Source organism: Triticum aestivum, chromosome 7B (genome assembly GCF_018294505.1).
Source record: "Triticum aestivum cultivar Chinese Spring chromosome 7B, IWGSC CS RefSeq v2.1, whole genome shotgun sequence".
NCBI classification, from domain to species: Eukaryota; Viridiplantae; Streptophyta; class Magnoliopsida; order Poales; family Poaceae; genus Triticum; species Triticum aestivum.
Window position 1 is genome coordinate 351,754,916 of NC_057813.1, and position 19,475 is coordinate 351,774,390.

General features: G+C 47.4%; 1 protein-coding gene across 1 annotated transcript; it reads left to right on the forward strand.

Moving 5' to 3' along the window:
- Positions 1–16,315: 16,315 nt before the first annotated feature.
- On the forward strand, positions 16,316–18,698 carry LOC123162419 (uncharacterized). The gene is made up of 2 exons (XM_044580199.1): positions 16,316–17,089; positions 17,203–18,698. Exons 1-2 carry the CDS (start codon positions 16,422–16,424, stop codon positions 18,371–18,373), a joined length of 1,839 nt encoding a protein of 612 aa, XP_044436134.1. The 5' UTR covers positions 16,316–16,421; the 3' UTR covers positions 18,374–18,698.
- The last annotated feature ends 777 nt before the right edge of the window (positions 18,699–19,475 follow it).

Consider the following 19,475-nt stretch of genomic DNA (forward strand, 5'->3'; position numbering starts at 1 on the left):
GTCATCTGCCTCTCAAAGGGTGACATGGAGCGCCTGCTCTGTGGCTGTACTGCACTCGAGTACCTTCGTCTTCAGGCGATCAATGGGTTGAGTACCTTCCACATCACCTCCATGTCTTGTCAGACTATTTATGTGTGTTGCTGGTGCGGCAGGAAGACATCAAAAAAGGTGGACAACGGTAATGTCATCTAGGACACACCTGCACTTGAGAGACTACTTGTAGTTGATCAAGAAGGTCCAACAAGAATCAATGTCATTTCTGCGCCGAAATTGACAGTGGTGGGCTACTCGTTGACAAATACTCCGAGCTTGTTATTGGATCCACACTCGTTCAGGTACAACAACCGCCTTCTACCTATCCTTCTACAAATTAACATTATTTATAATTTTGAAGATGTTTATTCGTCTGTCATTCAAAAAATGATTCCGACAAGCTTGACCGTGAAACTGCGCACGGTGAAGGTCTTGGCACTAGAATCTATCGGGCCCGACCTAGAGTAAGTTGTCAGTTTCCTGAGATGCTTTTTGTGCCTGGAGAAGCTATATATCGAGGTGATGTTCCTTTCCTGTTAAATGTTAACCATAAGGGAGTTTAATTTGTGACACCTTTTTCCAAGTTTACAATGACAATGTACTGCGATTTCTGAAGGTTCTTTTGGAGGATTTCAGTACATACATGCCCCCCCATATTGGTTGCGTGATCCATATGGTTACAATAAATAAGCATTTCTCCTTTGGATTCATCTGTACTAGTTTTCTTAGGGAACTTTTCATTCACTCCAACCTCTTGTGAAGAAGGCTACATTTTTCTAGAATGTAATCAAATGCCCATGTTAATCATGTCAGATCAAAGATGGCATGTTAATGCATTTTACAAATCCTGCAAACCAAATAGCTAGGCATGTAGTAATGTTCAAAACTGCATGTAGGCACTAACACGTTTTCTTCTTTTGCAGATAAGATTAGGCCCAGTGGTGGATAATGTGATACAATATAACAATGACGTCGAATGCCTAGATCTGCATCTCTCAGAAATTACTTTGAACTCCTACCGAGGGACCTTACCGGAGATTATATTCGCCAGGTTCTTTGTTCTCAGAGCAAGGGTGCTGAAGGAAATGAGGTTTGCCCTACATTTATTTCGCAAAGATGAATGGTCTATTGATCAGCGCCGGCGCTTGCGGCAGAATGGAGTAGGCTCCAAAAATGCTGAATTTCATTTTGGAACTTCAGATGACACAGTAATCGGAAGTCATCAGGTCAACCCCATACATGACTTCTCAGTGGTTGACCCCTTTGCAAAAATTGTGAGGTTTCGAAGCCAGACTTAGAAGCGGTGATATTAGTTTGAACCTATCTGATATCCATGTTCAGCGCATCAGCACGAGCGTTTGCAGCTGATGAGCTGAATTTCATTTCTAATATCAGTTTGAACCTTGTAATCTTCGAATTTGAACCATATAACTCTGGAATTTGAACCTTGTAACATTTCGAGCTTTTGTGGTACAATCGTTGAAATGGCATCGTATGAGACTCGTATATTGCTAGCACTATTTTGACCTTAATATGCGATGGTCTTAGATTTTATTAACCATTCTCGAATCAGTTTACCTTATCAATCTCACAGCACACGATTTGTATAGCTAACTCGACTGCGATCTTCGACATTATTGCACACAGTTGGTTTCTTCCACCGTGTGCACTGTAGAGCATAGAATTAATTATCGCACTCGAGTGTCCATCATCACCCTTCTATATAACTTTGGCCTCATCACCCAAGGGTAAACTTATGACCGAAGTCATTCCACATACTTCGTTTTTACAAAACTTTTTGCCAATAAACGCCCATGATTTTCCCTCTTCTAGCCGACGCGTGGCCAAACTAGCCGGGCGGGAAGCTTGCGCGATAAACAATGCGGTAGCGCGGGAACAAGCTCACCGACGATAAATTTGGCGCCTCTTCGAGCCCACGCCTGGGGTGCGGTAAGCGTGCACTGGATTCTGGAATCCTCCGCTATGAACGCCATGACAAGATGTGACGATTACAGGCCGACCGACCCCCATTTATTACAGCGGCCATTTAACCTACCCTTGTGTCTCTTCAACCTTTTGATCGCGCCCCACCATTGCAAGAAGCACACCCACCACGAGAAATTCTTAGAGGGTATCCTGCGCGGCTCCAATGGCACTCCGAGCATCTGCCGACGACGAGCAGCAGTTCACCATGCGTGTCGTGGTGGACACCCACAGAAGGTCCATGGACCTCTCGGTGGGGTACACCAATGATCCGGTCTAGGTGGAGCACTCCATCCACATCATGGAGCTGTTGCTTGCTGAGGAGAAGTACAAGGTGGTCGGATTCAACCTCGAGTACACCCGCGCTCGTGTCAGGTCTCGTCCCAAGGTCATCGTCGCCCAGATGTGCGTGCGCCACCACATCCTTGTCTACCACTACTGCCTGGCCACAAGGCCTTGTGAGCATTTCACCAGGTTTGTCAACAGCCCCCACTACATGTTCGCTACAGTGGACATCACTAATGATGTAAAGGCACTCGAGAGTTCGGGCATCGCCTGCCAGAATCTTATCGGCATCCAGGGCCAATACAAGATCTAGGGCAGCAAGGAGCACGAGAAGGACTCCCTGGTTCACCTTGCCGAGGCCATCATCGACCCCTACTATAGAGACATGAAGGATTCGTGCAACAAGGAAAAGCGTGCCTGACACTCGACCTGGATGGAGAAACTCGACAAAGCTCACGTCGTGTACGCGTCCAAGGAGGCGTACATGAGCTACGACATGTACAGGCGGATCGTTGACATGAGGAAGTGCCTCCTTCCCCAAAATGGCCAGGGATCCATCCGGAAGCAGAGCAATGGCCAGAGTCGTCGCAACAATAAGTAGATGATTAGATCCTCGTTTCTCCTACTTTAGTATGCATGTAATTGCTTACTTTGGTGTGTGCAAATGTTATGTGTGTAGTCACTTGTGGTTATGCAATGCTGTCTTTTTAAGTATATATGTTGATGCTCTGTAGACAGAGCATAGATGGTGTGCGGACAAAGAAAATCACATCACACACGGACTAAACAATTGAACCCGTCGGTGATGTTTTCATCAATCACTCACAATTGTATACCAGCAATCATTTGCTCATCACACATGTCTTGTTAGCAGTAATTGTATGTGTTCTTTTCGGTCTTCGCACATGTTTCTAATTACAGACCTGTTTGCCTCGTATCACACACATCTTGTTCATTTGAACCGCTTCTGTTCTCATGTCTCAATGCAAACAGTTCATCCGAGTGAACCGCATGCCGTATATCGCACACACCTTTGATCTTGCTGACCTTTTCTTTTGTGTTGCCTAATCACAAACAGTTCATCCGAGTGAACCGTATGCTGTACATTGCACACACCTTCATCTGTCTACCCGTTTCTTTTGTTCCTCCTCATCGCAAATGGTTGATTGAATTGAACCGTATGCCCTGCATCGCACACGCAACTAAAATCTGAACCGTATTTGATGCATCCTCCATCGCAAACGTTCTGCACCTTTTTTATGGTTATTTTACACCACCATTTGCGATTATGGCATCGCACATAGTTTCGTCGAAGGGTCTCTGATCGTAGTGTCGCGTTAGCAGCATCCTGCAGTAGCGCTTGATCCCTTGCCTGCAGCACTAGGGTTCCTCCAGCGAGTCGTCACCACTGGTCCCATCTGGCCTGGTCCTCGACAATGCTCTATCCAGCTAGGCTACATAGCCGGCGGGTAGGGCCAAATCTCCTCGGCTGCTCCTAAAGGAAATATGCCCTAGAGGCAATAATAAAGTTGTTATTTATATTTCCTTATGTCATGATAAATGTTTATTATTCATGCTAGAATTGTATTAACCAGAAACTTGATACATGTGTGGATACATAGACAAAACACTGTGTCCCTAGTAAGCCTCTACTTGACTAGCTCATTCATCAAAGATGGTTAAGTTTCCTGGCCATAGACATGTGTTGTCATTTGATGAATGGGATCACATCATTAGAGAATGATGTGATGGACAAGATGTTGGGGAATGTAGCAATTTCAAAAAAATCCCTACGCACACGCAAGATCATGGTGATGCATAGCAATGAGAGGGGAGAGTGTTATCCACGTACCCTCATAGACCGAAAGCAGAAGCGTTAGCACAACGCGGTTGATGTAGTCGTACGTCTTCACGATCCGACCGATCAAGTACCGAACGTACGGCACCTCCGAGTTCAGCACACGTTCAACTCGATGACGTCCCACGAACTCCGATCCAGCAAAGCTTTGTGGGAGAGTTCTGTCAGCACGATGGCGTGATGATGGTGTCGATGATGCTACCGACGCAGGGCTTTGCCTAAGCACCGCTACGATATTACCGAGGTGGAATATAGTGGAGGGGGGCACCGCACACGGCTAAGAGACCAAGAGATCAATTGTTGTGTCTAGAGGTGCCCCCTGCCCCCGTATACAAAGGATTAGGGGGAGGGGGCGGCCGGCCAGGAGGAGGGCGCGCCAGGGAGGAGTCCTACTCCCATCGGGAGTAGAACTCCCTCTTTTCCTAGTTGGAGTAGGAGGGGGAAAGGAAGGGAAGGAGAGAGGAGGAAGGAAAGGGGGCGCCGCCCTCCTCCTTGTCCAATTCAGACTAGAGGAGGAGGGGGCGCGCGACCAGCCCTAGCCGCCCCTCCTCTTCTCCACTAAGGGCCATCTTGGCCCATTAAGCTCCCCGGGGGGTTCCGGTAACCCCCCGGTACTCCGGTATATGTTCGAAACTCCCTGAAACCATTCCGGTGTCCGAACATAGTCATCCAATATATCGATCTTTACGTCTCGACCATTTCGAGACTCCTCGTCATGTCCGTGATCATATTCGGGACTCTGAACTACCTTCGGTACATCAAAGTACAAAAACTCATAATACCGATCGTCACCAAACTTTAAGCGTGCGGACCCTACGGGTTCGAGAACTATGTAGACATGACCGAGACTCGTTTCCGGTCAATAACCAATAGCGGAACCTAGATGCTCATATTGGTTCCCACATATTCTACGAAGATCTTTATCGATCAAACCGCATAACTACATACATTGTTCCCTTTGTCACCGGTATGTTACTTGCCCGAGATTTGATCGTCGGTATCTCAATACCTAGTTCAATCTCGTTACCGCCAAGTCTCTTTACTCGTTATGTAATGCATCATCCCGCAACTAACTCATTAGCTACATTGCTTGCAAGGCTTATAGTGATGTGCATTAACGAGAGGGCCCAGAGATACCTCTCCGACAATCGGAGTGACAAATCCTAATCTCAAAATACTCCAACTCAACATGTACCTTCGGAGACACCTATAGAGCTCCTTTATAATCACCCAATTACGTTGTGATGTTTGGTAACACACAAAGTGTTCCTTCGGTAAACGGGAGTTGCATAATCTCATAGTCATAGGAACATGTATAAGTCATGAAGAAAGCAATAACAACATACTAAATGATCAAGTGCTAAGCTAACAGAATGGGTCAAGTCAATCGCATCATTCTCCTAATGATGTGATCCCGTTAATCAAAAGACAACTCATGTCTATGGGTAGGAAACACAACCATCTTTGATCAATGAGCTAGTCAAGTAGAGGCATACTAGTGACACTATGTTTGTCTATGTATTCACACATGTATTATGTTTCCGGTTAATACAATTCTAGCATGAATAATAAACATTTATCATGATATAAGGAAACAAATAATAACTTTATTATTGCCTCTAGGGCATATTTCCTTCACAAGACCCATCCATCAGCTGAGCATGTTGATCGTTCAGTTATATTGCTATTGCTTTCATGTATGTCAAATACATATTCCTTTGACTATGAGATCATGCAACTCCCGGATACCAGAGGAATGCCTTGTGTGCTATCAAATGTCAGAATGTAACTGGCTGATTATAAAGATGCTCTACAGGTATCTTCGTAGGTGTCTTGTTGGGTTGGCGTGAATCGAGATTAGGATTTCTCACTCCGAGTACCGGAGAGGCATCTCTGGGCCCTCTCGGTAATGCACACCATAAGAAGCCTTGCAAGCAAAGTGACTAATGAGTTAGTTGCGGGATGATGCATTACAGAACATGTAAAGAGACTTGCCGGTAACAAGATTGAACTAGGTACAAGGATACCGATGATCGAATCTCGGGCATGTAACATACCGATGACAAAGGAAACTACGTATGTTGTCAAAAGGTTCGACCGATAAAGATCTTCGTAGAATATGTAGGAGCCAATATGGGCATCCAGGTTCCGCTATTGGTTATTGACCGGAGAGGTGTCTCGGTCATGTCTACATAGTTCTCGAACCCGTAGGGTCCGCACGCTTAACGTTCGTTGATGATATAGTATTATATGAGTTTATGTATGTTGGTGACCGAATGTTGTTCAGAGTCCCGGATGAGATCACGGACACGAGAGGAGCTCCGGAATGGTCCAGAGGTAAAGATTCATATATTGTATGATATGGTTAGGCGAAGGGGGCAGGCCCACGGGGCTGTAGGTCGGTGCAAATGATAGTTTTGCGGAGGTCGGAGGCCAAACGCCGGAGACCCTGGTGTCTGGCCCTGGGCCAGACGCCGAGGCCCATGGCGTCTGGGCCAGACGCCAAGGATTGTGGCGTTTTGATGCGGAGCATCCCTCGCTCCTCCCCATGGACTCTACTACAACTCGTCAAGCACCTCGAGGACCGTGGACAAGAGCTTGCGCACGCGCCATCGAGAACGAGGTGAACTCCTTCCTCTTTGAGCTCCACTCAAATTCATTCGAGAGTCAGACTCTACCTCAAATGGAAACGTTATGCATTCTTAGGTACTTCGGAGATTGTCACGAGAAAGCACGGAGGGATCACCAAGTTCACTGGAGACCTACGGAGAAGGAGAAGGAGGATGGACGTGCGACAAGAGAGAAGGAGGAGGAGTCCTGGACACCCGAGGTGCCCGGGCACTTTGGCCCCGGAGGCCCGGCCCCTCCCCTGGCGCCGCTCCCAGCCGGCCCCGGGTGCCCGGCCATGGAGGGCACGGGTGCCCGCACCACCCCGGCGCTGCCCCAGCCACCCTCGGGTGCCCGGCCTTGACCCCCTGGCGCCCGGCCACCTGCGCCCAGCCGCCCCCCCGGGTGCCTGGCCTGGAGGCTCCGGGTGCCCAGCCCCCTCCCGCTGGGCTGCTGCCACCTGCCCGGGTGCCCGGCCCCTCTCCAGCCAGCCCCGGGTGCCCGGATGAATGGCTCCGGGTGCCCGGCCTCGACCGCCCAGGCTCCTGCATCTACCCCGGGTGCCCGGGCCTAGGACCCCGGGTGCCCGGACCACTCCGAGGGCCTACGTGCCTTGTTGGGCTTTTGCCCATGTACCCCTATCCACCTCTTATTTCACCCCTAAACTATGAGTACCCCCACCTAGCTCATTTGGGAGGATAGCAAAGTATTTGATAGACATTTGTGAGCTTTGCTCCATGGATCCACTCCACTAGGAGATCAAGACCTCCTCTTGGAGTGACCAACATCAAGACCTCCTCCTTGGGGAAGGATCCCCATCATAGGATCATCAAGCCCTCATCTCCTTCATAGGATTTGGTATGAACTCTACCATGTATCTTATTTCCCTTTGATTGTTCACGTACCTTGTGGATCTTGTGTGTTTGTTGGTCTAGTGGATGTGTGATTTGGACTTGTTCTTGAGTGTTCCTCTTGTTTTCCCTCTTGTGTTCATCTTGTTCTTGGGGATTCCCCCTCCAATTCGTGAAAGATCTTCACCTAGGGTTCCACTCTACAACATCTTGGTATCATGAGCCATGGTTTCTCACGAAATTGGAGCTCCCCTCTTTGTTTTCTAGCCTAATTTTGTGTGTTCTTCCCCAATTTCGAAAATTCCCCACCAAAAATAGCCCCAATTTTTTTTTGTGATTTGTTGGTTTGATGAGATTTTGTTGGATTTGATCCATGGATTTGCTTGGTTTCAAGTGGATCTAGCATTCCCCCATCAATCTCCACCTTTCCCTTCACAAAATCCACCAATTTCTTGCATCTTCCCACGAATTTCCGCCCAAACCCGACACCCCCGGGCACCCGGACCTCAAACCCCGGGTACCCGGACCCCCCCCCCCCGCCACCCCGCTGACCCCCCGGGTGCCCGCACCCCAAACCCCGGGCACCCGCACCCCCGGGCTGTTTGCCCTCGGACCACCCGGGTGCCCGCACCCCCCACCCCCGGGCACCTGCACCCCCAGAATCAGTCGCATGCACTTTACGTTTTCGGCCATAACTTTTGCTCCTGGAGTCCGATTTTCGCGTTCTTTAGCTCGTTGAGTAGCTATTGACATCCCCCATCCACCTAGATAGGTTCCAACACCATTTGACTCCATCAAAAATTTGGCATTTTGGCATCTTTGCATAGTGCCATCCACCATATCATATGCAAAACCACCATCGCTTTCCGCAACCTAACCCGTTTTGTACCCATATAGCATTTGTGGTTGCTTGAGTGGTGACTTGAGTCTCCTAAGGTGTTTCGGCTACTTAGGGACGGTCGCTTCATCATCAACCACCACCCCCACTTCCGCCTTGCTAACTCCGGAACCACCTACGCATTCCGCTACCACCATTTGACATTTTCCTTGAGATTTTGAGTTTGCGATTTTTTTACCGTTTCCTAAGGTGTTTCGGCTACTTAGGGACGGGTCTACATCATCTTGGTATCTACATCAAGAACACCGCCACTCATCATCGCCGCGAGGTCGTCATCGACATCGACCACTTCACCAATTTGACACCCTAACCGTAAGCAAGAACGGTACCCTCTATATCATCTTGGTATTGTGGTATCCTATCTTTGTACATTCTTGCCATTACATTGTTAACCCCTTAGCCCATTTTGCGTCACTTTCCTATCGAGATTAGCCATTTGAGTATTGCCGGCAACGTTACTTGTGCACATTAGTGATCCATACCTTCCATTGCATACATACCATATCATATTGGTATCATCTTGGTATCATCATATCATCCCTTGTGTCACAAGATTGTTCCCGCATATACACAATTGCTATCTTGGTTTGAGCATTTCGCATAAGTGGCCATATCAAAAAAAAGAGAGAATAAGCTTTTAAGCAAAAAAAGAGAGAGCAAAGAGCTCGTGAGAAAAAGCCATAGCATCATACCACTTTGCACATAAGATTGTCATATCCGATCATCTTGGATCATCTTGAGAAGAGCATCGGGAACATCATACACATAGCATACTTGGGATTGAAAGCTCATACATTTTGCATCTTCTAGGTTGTGCACAAGTGTCGTATCCGCCTATTGAGCAATCGTGCTAGCGTCTCTCTTGAGTTGTGCAACACGAGCGTTTTCCGTGGATTCCACATTTTGTGCTCATTCCTTGGTTGCACGACCCCATTTATCTATCTGTGTGTGTGTTTCCGTGTGCCACATATTTCTATTGGTCTACTTGTTTCACTTGCGAATTTGTGAATCTTTTCCAACATTATTGACTCTTGCTAACATTTTGCATCAAATTTTTGTGCCACTATCCTCACCGAGCTCCACTATAAGCTTTACTTGATAGGTGTGAGTGAACAAGTCCGGTACCAATTCCACTATTCTTCCATCTCACATTGAGTGAAACGGGATACATCCTCAACTTTGGGAAAAGGTAACTTGGTATTGTTTATCTCATTTCCTACTCACCTCTACTCGAGTCTTGTGATGGATAGGCAAGGCATTTCATCTCCGGTCTTCCACGACAACGACTTCGTGAACAACTACATCACCAAAACGTCCATCTTCGGACTACAAATGCGAGGCATTGAGCGACTCACCGCCGACATTCATCAATTTGAAGCATGAACAAGAGACTACCTCGACACCAAGTTGGCTGAACAAAGGGATCAAGTACGAGACATGATGGCCAACTACAAGTCTTCTTCCCCTTCGTCATCCTCAAGGCGGCGGCACTCAAGTGGCCAATCTTCGGAACGTCATCGAGCTCAAGCACTACAACACCATCAAGATGAAGATGCTCGTGATGCGTACACCTACAAGTCCCAAAAAGCTCTACATAAAGCTATAGCCAAACGTCATGAGCACAAGAGAAGACCGCGAGACAAGCACCACTGAGACGGAGCTACGACTACTACCACCACTTCGGCATCTTCGCCAAGTGTTCTTAAGGCCATCCACGGCGACAATGATGAGATGATCGAGCATGGGATTTTCCCTTCGGTCATGGAGGAGGAGAGCGATGATGTGCCATCTTCGGCCTTCATCCATGGCAACAACGACGAGATGGTTGAGCATGGGATTTTCCCTTCGACCACGATGACGTATGATGACTTGAGTGACTTGTGCCACCATATTGAGAGTGAGAGTGATTTCACCACTAGCCTCATATATGATGAGTTGCCCCAATTCCCATGTGAGGAGAGTTACCACCACCACCACTTGAGTGATTTGAGTGACTCCACCATATGTGACATTGAGTGCGCCTACCTTGAGGGAGTGAGTGAGCCACCACCACATAGAGAGTGTGAGGTAGTTGATAGGGCATGTGAGGCCATTTCGATTTCTAACAACTTAACCTCTACCTCTATTGTGTCTTCTCATTTGGTGCTAGGTCCCATTGATGATGACGCGTCGATCCTCGACCACTTCGTCCTTCCTTTGGACAAGACGATGGCCATGGTGGAATATGATGCACCCCCCACATGGTTCCATCAAGATGAAGATGATGACAACCATTTGGTCTTTGCCACCTCACCTACACCACTTGGGTGGAACGAGAAAGGTAACATAGGTGACGGTGATGCTCTTGTCCCACTAGTGGACGTTCTTGACATTGATTGCTTGCACGATGTTGACCCACCTATTACCATGCTCCATGCTAGTATGATTTCACCATGCGATGATTTGCCCATTTATGATGAGTTTGATGATTGCCATGCGGAGTCTAGTAGTTGTGATGCCATGTTACATAGGATTTCTTGTGATAATTCTCTTGGTCACATCATGTTTGATAATCCGCTTGACTTGTCATATGCTATGCATGAGATCAACCATATGTCATATTTGCAATCTCTTCATAGTGACTATGCATATGCCATCAACATAAACCCAATTTGCACATATGGCATAGATGACAAGCCCATGGTTATTGGCATTTGTTTTTCTTGTGATGATATTGATATGCTCCCTTTGCATCATTTATCTCATTTGCCATGCCATGACCACCTAGCTTCGGATATGCATTGTTTTGGATGTTCTCCATTTTCTCCATATGATGTTTCCACTATTGCTCATGAGGAGACCCCCCATAGTTTCCTCATACATTTTAGGAGATTTTGGTTCATCCTATCCATTGCATGATCCCACTACTTGTGTGCACCATATGCTCCCCATGAATAAACATGCTAGTGATGTGCCATATACTTGCATTCTCAATTTGTGTCTCCATTGCGTCATACATAACAACTATTCTTTCATGATGGATGACATGTTCTTATACCATGCATCAAATTTCTTTGAGCAATGTTATTCTTGTGCTAACTCACATGTGCACATACACATCATGATGGATGATGTGTACATTTACCACGCGCACAATTTCTTTGAGTTGTGTTTCTTTTGTGTAGGTACCCATGAATACTTGTCAACCTCACAATCCCATGAGTTGACAAAACGAGCTCTCGAGAGCAACGATGACTTGGAATTCCTTGGAGTGTCTTTCCCACCGCTCTCTTCACGCAAAGACTTCGCGCATTTATTCTTCATGGCTCTCACATGGTTATGGGTTATCGTCCATTACATATTATATGCCCATCTTGTCATGTTCACTTTGCATGATATGCTCATTCCTATGACTTTGCCATGCATTTGTGACCCATGCTTTGCATTACACATGATGATTGACTCTACTACTTGTATGTGTATTTGCAATCTTGGTGGAGATATTACTTGTTATTACCATGTTTGCTATGTGCTCCATTCCTACGGTGATACTATGATCTTGCTTTGTGATCGTGCTTGCGATATGTCATGTGCATTGCCTATATCTCTTATTTGCTCACATGACATTATTGCCATGATTTCCTCTAGTGTGTTGCATCTTCGCTCCACTAGTTGGCACGACTTGATTTCTATGGTTTCTCATATTGCATCCACTTCTTGGATTACTTGCTCCTATCACATGTTTGGTTGCAACAATGTCATTCCTTCGCATATGCCATGTCCCATTGATTGCTTCAAGCTTGCCTTGATTGCCTCACACATGATGAACAATTGCTCTTTCTATTGTGTTGAGTGCCCCTCAATTTTCACTACACCCTATGCACATTATGCTTGGACTTTCTTGCACTTGCATGTGTTTAGTCATATAATCTTCTTGGGTGTTGTGAATGACTCTTATGCATACCATAGACCATTTATTGAGCACTTTATGCATGTTTGCTATGATCTTGAGGTCGATGCTTGCTATCTTGTCAAACATATTTGCATCGTTACCTCACATTTCCATGCTTGTTTCCATGATGTCCTTGATTATGCTAAATTTATGTGCTTACATGCTATGCTACACTCCCTTGTCAAACCATATGTTATGCTTGATGACAACACTTGTTTGGTGAATCACCTCTTGAATGCTTGGTTTTGCTTTAATGTCAACCACATTTGTTTTTCCAAGTGCTTGTTATCTTTGCTCCTTTTGAAGGGATTACAAGATGGTGCGACATTGGAGAGTGCCCACTTCGAGCTTCAACATGATGAGTACTTGGTGGTTGTCAACTTCTACACGGCGACGCCCTCTCTTTCCCATGGTGATGAAGATCATGATCCATGGACGGATCTCTCCCAAGGGGGGGGGGGGAAGATGATGCGGAGCATCCCTCGCTCATCCCCATGGACTCTACTACAACTCGTCAAGCACCTCGAGGACCATGGACAAGAGCTCGCGCACGCGCCATCGAGAACGAGGTGAACTCCTTCCTCTTCAAGCTCCACTCAAATTCATTCGAGAGTCGGACTCTACCTCAAATGGAAACCTTATGCATTCTTAGGTACTTCGGAGATTGTCACGAGAAAGCACGGAGGGATCACCAAGTTCACCGGAGACCTACGGAGGAGGAGAAGGAGGATGGACGTGCAACAAGAGAGAAGGAGGAGGAGTCCTGGACACCCCGGGTGCCCGGGCACTTTGGCCCCGGAGGCCCGGCCCCTCCCCTGGCGCCGCTCCTAGCCGGCCCCGGGTGCCCGGCCATGGAGGGCCCGGGTGCCCGCACCACCCCGGCGCTGCCCCAGCCACCCTCGGGTGCCCGGCCACCTGCACCCAGCCGCCCCCCGGGTGCCCGCCCCCCTCCCGCTGGGCTGCTGCCACCTGCCCGGGTGCCCGTGCCATCACCCCCGGGTGCCCGTGCCATCACCCCCGGGTGCCCGACCCCTCTCCAGCCAGCCCCGGGTGCCCGGCTTAATGGCCCCAGGTGCCCGGCCTCGACCGCCCAGGCTCCTGCATCTACCCCAGGTGCCCGGGCCTAGGACCCCCGGGTGCCCGGACCACTCCGAGGGCCTGCGTGCCTTGTTGGGCTTTTGCCCATGTACCCCTCTCCACCTCTTATTTCGTCCCTAGACTATAAGTACCCCCACCTAGCTCATTTGGGAGGATAGCAAAGTATTTGATAGACATTTGTGAGCTTTGCTCCATGGATCCACTCCACCAGGAGATCAAGACCTCCTCTTGGAGTGACCAACATCAAGACCTCCTCCTTGGGGAAGGATCCCCATCATAGGATCATCAAGCCCTCATCTCCTTCATAGGATTTGGGATGAACTCTACCATGTATCTTATTTCCCTTTGATTGTTCATGTACCTTGTGGATCTTGTGTGTTTGTTGGTCTAGTGGATGTGTGATTTGGACTTGTTCTTGAGTGTTCCTCTTGTTTTCCCTCTTGTGTTCATCTTGTTCTTGGGGATTCCCCCTCGTGAAAGATCTTCAACTAGGGTTCCACTCTACAACACGTTTGGTCCTGGAGTCCAAGTAGGACTCTTGCCTTTCGGGCAAAACCGACTTTGAGGTGGCTTTTACTCCAAGTTTCGACCCTAGGGCTCAACATATAAATAGAGGGGCAGGGCTAGCACCTGGAACACATCAAGAATCACCAAGCCATGTGCCGGCAACCCATCCCCTCTAGTTTATCCTCTGTCATAGTTTTCGTTGTGCTTGGCGAAGCCCTGCGGAGATTGTTCTTCATCAACACCGTCATCATGTCGTCGTGCTGCCGAAACTCATCTACTACTTCGCCCCTCTTGTTGGATCAAGATGGCGAGGACGTCATCGAGCTAAACGTGTGTTGAACGCGGAGGTGCCGTTCTTTCGGTACTTGATCGAGACGGATTGTGAAGGTGTACGACTATATCAACCGCGTTGATAAACGCTTCCGCTTTGCAATCTTTAAGGGTATGAAGACACTCTCCCCTCTCGTTGCTATGCTTCTCCTAGATAGATCTTGCATGATCGTAGGAACTTTTTTGAATTACTACGTTCCCCAACAGCTCCTCCCTCTGGCGCCGCCCCTCATTCTCATGGTCTCCAGCAGCTGCTCCACTGTGGTCCGTCCAACGCACTACTCCGACGGGCGCCGCACAACTACGGCCGATGCCACACTACGGCAGAAGGCACCTCATTCCTCCTCCCCTCCTCCCAGGCCGTGGCGTTGCGGTGTTGTTGAAGGATGAGCTCATCCAACAAGGTGAGGATCTCCTCTCATTTTTTGCCAAATTTTCATTTTGATCCGCTCTACGATGAATTACTATGAGCTGCTTTTGCTGCTGCTATATGATGCATTGCTATGAGTTGCTCCTGCTGTTGCTATATGATGAATTGCTACGAGCTGCTCTTGCTGCTGGCTGCTGCTATGTGATTAATTGCTATGAGCTGTTGCTGCTATATGATGAATTGCTATGAGCTGCTATTGCTATATGATGAGTTGCTATAAGCTACTCCTGGTGCTGCTATATGATGAATTGCTATGAGCTGCTCCTGCTGCTGCTATATGATGAATTGCTATGAGCTGTTGCTGGTATATCATGAATTGCACACTGCTGCTGCTGTTGCTGCTGCTGTATAATGAGTTGCTATGAGCTGCTGCTGCTATATGATGCTTTCAGGTGCTGCTGCTATATGATAATAACCAACCACTTGGACCATCGAATTTCGATAAATAATTGTTCTTTATTTAAATCTGGCTCATGCGTTCTTCGTTTAAATTAGGCAATGGAATATCTATGGAAGACATTGACCAAAGTAGATTGTGCCAAGTAGATGGTATCTTTGTATTTGCATTTTGAACAAATATTGATGGTCTGTTTTCCTATCATATTAATTACTGCACTGAGTTCAATTTGTGATGTTTGCAAGTCAAATTAATTTTCATATGGGCAACAAAATGACAAAATATAATGCAATCTAGACTTTTCACTGATCATACCAAAGATAAGCTGAAAAGAAAGGCAATGAAAAAAACTGGTTGGCTTATTACCTGGAGTTTATATTCACAGGTGCTTATTTTCTTAGGATAACCCGTAATAACTGTCCCTAAGAAACTTGGCCAATAGAACTGACATACAAATAACATGTCACGATGGTTGCAATGAAGACCCAGTCCTTTTTCTAGATTGTCCCAGAATCTGACCCCTACCCAAATTCTTTCAGAATCTTTGAGCCCGTTTGTTTTACAATCCTATCTAGTTAGGGTCTAATTAGGTAGGATTGTAAAACAAAAGGGAGTCAAAGATTCTAGGAGAAGCTAGAGAGGGGCAGATTCTGGGAGAATCCTGCAAAAGAACTGGGCCGGAGTGACCTACGATAGCACACTGTATAGGCTCACCGCTGCCTCTTTTTTTTGCGACGTTCCATGAAATTGCTACATACATCTTATAGTTTTTCATTGCGTAACCCTATCTGCAAGTTGACATGGCTAATTTAAAACATCTTTACATGATAATACATTGCATATCCCATGCGCGTGTTAGTACAAACACATGTAGTGGGCGCTAAAGGCGCCGAGTACGATTTGACTTTTTTTTTTACTTTCTGAAAACGGGCCCATCTTTGGTATATGTGAAAGTCATCGTGGTTTGCACGTTAGTCTGAATATTTAGATTCTCTTAAGACGAAAAGAAGACAACTTCTCGGAGTCGGATCGAGGCAAACGTAGGATAGTCCCACACCGACCACCAAGGTCGGCACATGAGTCCCTATATACCAGGGCTGGACATCAGAGAGGCCCCAGCTACCCACCAAAGACGCCCCGCCCCACCAATTTAACCCTACCATTTCGGGGCGGAAACCCTCGTCTTCTCCTTTCGGCGGCGGCGGCGCGCGGGATGGAAGCCGCCGCCAAATCCCATGCCCCCCCTGTCCCTCGTCCCTCCCGGCCGGCGAAGCAGCCAAGCACCACCAGTCGCGAAGGCGAAGGGGGAGGAGCCGACAGAAGGAGAAGACCATCTCGGCGTGGCGGTACCTCGAAGCGAGGAAGAGGGCGGCATCATCATCTTCTGCGACCTTGCTCCTGCCGGTCTCCCAATTGGGGGGCGACGCGCGCACGCACAGGGGCGGCAGCGGCAGCGGCAGCGCTCACTAGCAGCAGCCAAGAATTGTCATCAACCTCCGCTCAGATCCAGATCGCCCCCTCTCGGGTATGTGATGATGATTCGAATCCACGCACAGGGGCGGCAACAGCAGCGGCAGCGGCAGCGCTCACTAGCAGCAGCCAAGAGTCATCAACCTCCGCTCAGATCCAGATCGTCCCTTCCCGGGGATGTGACGATGAATTGAATCCAAAGAAGAAACATCTGCTGCGCCCTAGTCTCTCCATCATCCAGAAGCGAGGTAGAAAGCGGCCTCATCATCTTCTGCGACCTTGGTCCAGCCAGCCCGACGATTCGAAGATGCCAGGGCAGAAACATATGCTGCGCCGTTGTCTCTCCATCCAGCCGCCCCCAAATTATTATTGTTGGGGGGCAAAACGCTCGCGGACGAACAACAACATCTGGTACGTCAAAAGCATTTCTTGACCTCCGAGATATTATAATTATATATCACTCCCATTCTTCTTTACCCACCGAGATCCCATCCGATCTGATTTGTTCTCCCCTCCCCGTGCAGGAGGGACTGGTCCAATCTAGGCGATGGGCCGGCAGGACTGATTGCTGAGCGCGTCCTTGCATATGACATCGCCGACTATCTCCGCTTCCGTGCCGTGTGCCGCCCATGGCGTCAGTGTTCCACGGAACCGCGCTCCCACAGCGTACTTGACCGCCGGTTCCATCCCTGGCGGTGGGTTCTGCTCCGCGATCCACTTGCTGCTCGTAACCGCTGTTCCTTCCTAAACTCCTCCACCGGTGAGTGCATCCAACTGGACCTCTCGGAGCTCCTTGACCATGAGCTGCTCGCCGTCACCCCCGAGGGCCTCCTTGTCCTGCTCCACGACCAGAGCCATGTCCGCCTGCTTAATCCGCTCACGCGTCACCTCACAGAGCTACCGCCGCTCACCACTCTGCTGCCCTCTGTGGACCGTGTCATGCCTTCCCGTTTCAGCATAAACTATTTCTCAGTGTCGGGCTGCGGCATTGCTAGTGATGATTCAACAGTGGTGCTCTGCTTCAATCAGCTCCGCATGCTTGGCATGGCCAAACCTGGCGATGACCACTGGATGGCGCTGAAGTACAACAATGATGAGCTTACAAAATCACCCTTAATGTTTGCAGGCCGTTTCTACCATGTTACTGATGATGGTGTCATGGTGCTGCAAATCGGTCCAAATCAGCTGCCACGGCTTGAGGTGGCTGCCAAGCTGAATATGCATGTCTCGCCAATTTCGCAAAGTATGCACCTCATCAGCAATTGTGGTGAGCTGATGCTGGTGCACCGTATTATTTTACCATTGACGTCGCGGAATAAATCGGGTTATCGGTACAACGTGTATCGAGTGAACTTGGATACTGGGACACTATTCCGGGTCAAGTGCTTGGGTGGTGGCGGCTCAGGATGTGCGGTGTTCTTGGGCATGTATCGCTCTTTCTTGGTCCCGATAGAGGTTTTCCCGTCTGGCTCCATCAGTGCTGACACCATCTATCCGTGCTTTGACTTAGATGAGAGAAGGCTGTTAAAAGTTGGGGCATATCATCTTGCGGATGGACACGTCGAACAACCATGTAGCTTCGATGGACACATCGAACAACCATGTAGCTTGGATGGACACATCGAACAACCGTGTAGCTTGGTGCTGCGGCCGCATACTCTCGGTGACTATCTATCTTTGTCCAATACGGTTTAGTCCATGAGTAATTTATATCCCATTTCCTTTGGTAATTTAGCATGCATGGTTATGCAATATTCACTCTTTGTTCCATCTGGTTAACTAGTATTTGAGTGCCTGTATCTAGGCAGAATTATGTACGGATGACTGGTCCAGATTAATTTCCATATCGAGTTTGCCAGCCATACACAGATTTGTAAGGTCAAAGGGTTAGCATGCCTATGACCTCTTTATTGATGTTGAGGTGATGCTGAATCAGCAAATTGCTGCATGCTGTGCTAATTTTTTTTGTGTTTTGTGACTCGAATTTGATTGGAGAAAATAATAATTATTGGTACTGCTAGTCCTATATTATTTAAGTACGCCACAAGGTGCTTGTGCAATTTCAGTTTCTTCACCTGGGCTGCTATTGTAATCTAAGATGTAAGAGCATCTCTAATAGAAGATGCAAATTTGGAGATGTAAAACTAGATACTGTATAATCTACATTTTTGAGAAGTGCTTTTTGCATCTCTAAAAAAGTGCCGACGGATGATGTAGAATGGAGATATAAAAGTGCAACTCCAATAGGTGATGTAAACTTAAGATGTAAAACTATATTTCCAACTACTATTTCATTTGAAACCTACTCCCCTCGTTCCTAAATATTTGTCTTTTTAAAGATTTTAAATGAACTATCACATACAAATGTATATAGATATATTTTAGAGTGTATATTCACTCATTTTGCTTCGTATATAGTCACTTGTTGAAATCTTTGAAAAGATAAATATTTAGGAAAGGAGGGAGTATATTTCAAATATAACAAATTTAAATACTAAACATAATTAAACATAGTTCTAATTAATAAAAACATAGCAAACTCAACTACTAGTTCGAGGTACTACTAGAGCTACATCGAAGATGAAACTTGATGTAGGGTGGACCCTAGGGGCTTATCTTTCATGATTTGGAGGGGAATTCCAAAAAAACACGATGAACACACAAGGGGAAAAACAAGGGAAAACACTCAAATAGATGAGATTCGATTACATATGTGCTAGATCCAAGTACATAAAAGAGATACATGATTCAAATCCAACAAAGGACGATCATACATGATTCAAATCCAACAAAGGAC

What these genes read in the sequence shown, in the direction of transcription:
- LOC123162419 (XM_044580199.1), top strand. Translation starts at nt 16,422, where the DNA reads ATGGAAGCCGCCGCCAAATCCCATGCCCCCCCTGTCCCTCGTCCCTCC. An exon ending in CGGACGAACAACAACATCTG is followed by an intron (nt 17,090 to 17,202) that starts GTACGTCAAAAG and finishes CTCCCCGTGCAG; the next exon opens with GAGGGACTGGTCCAATCTAG.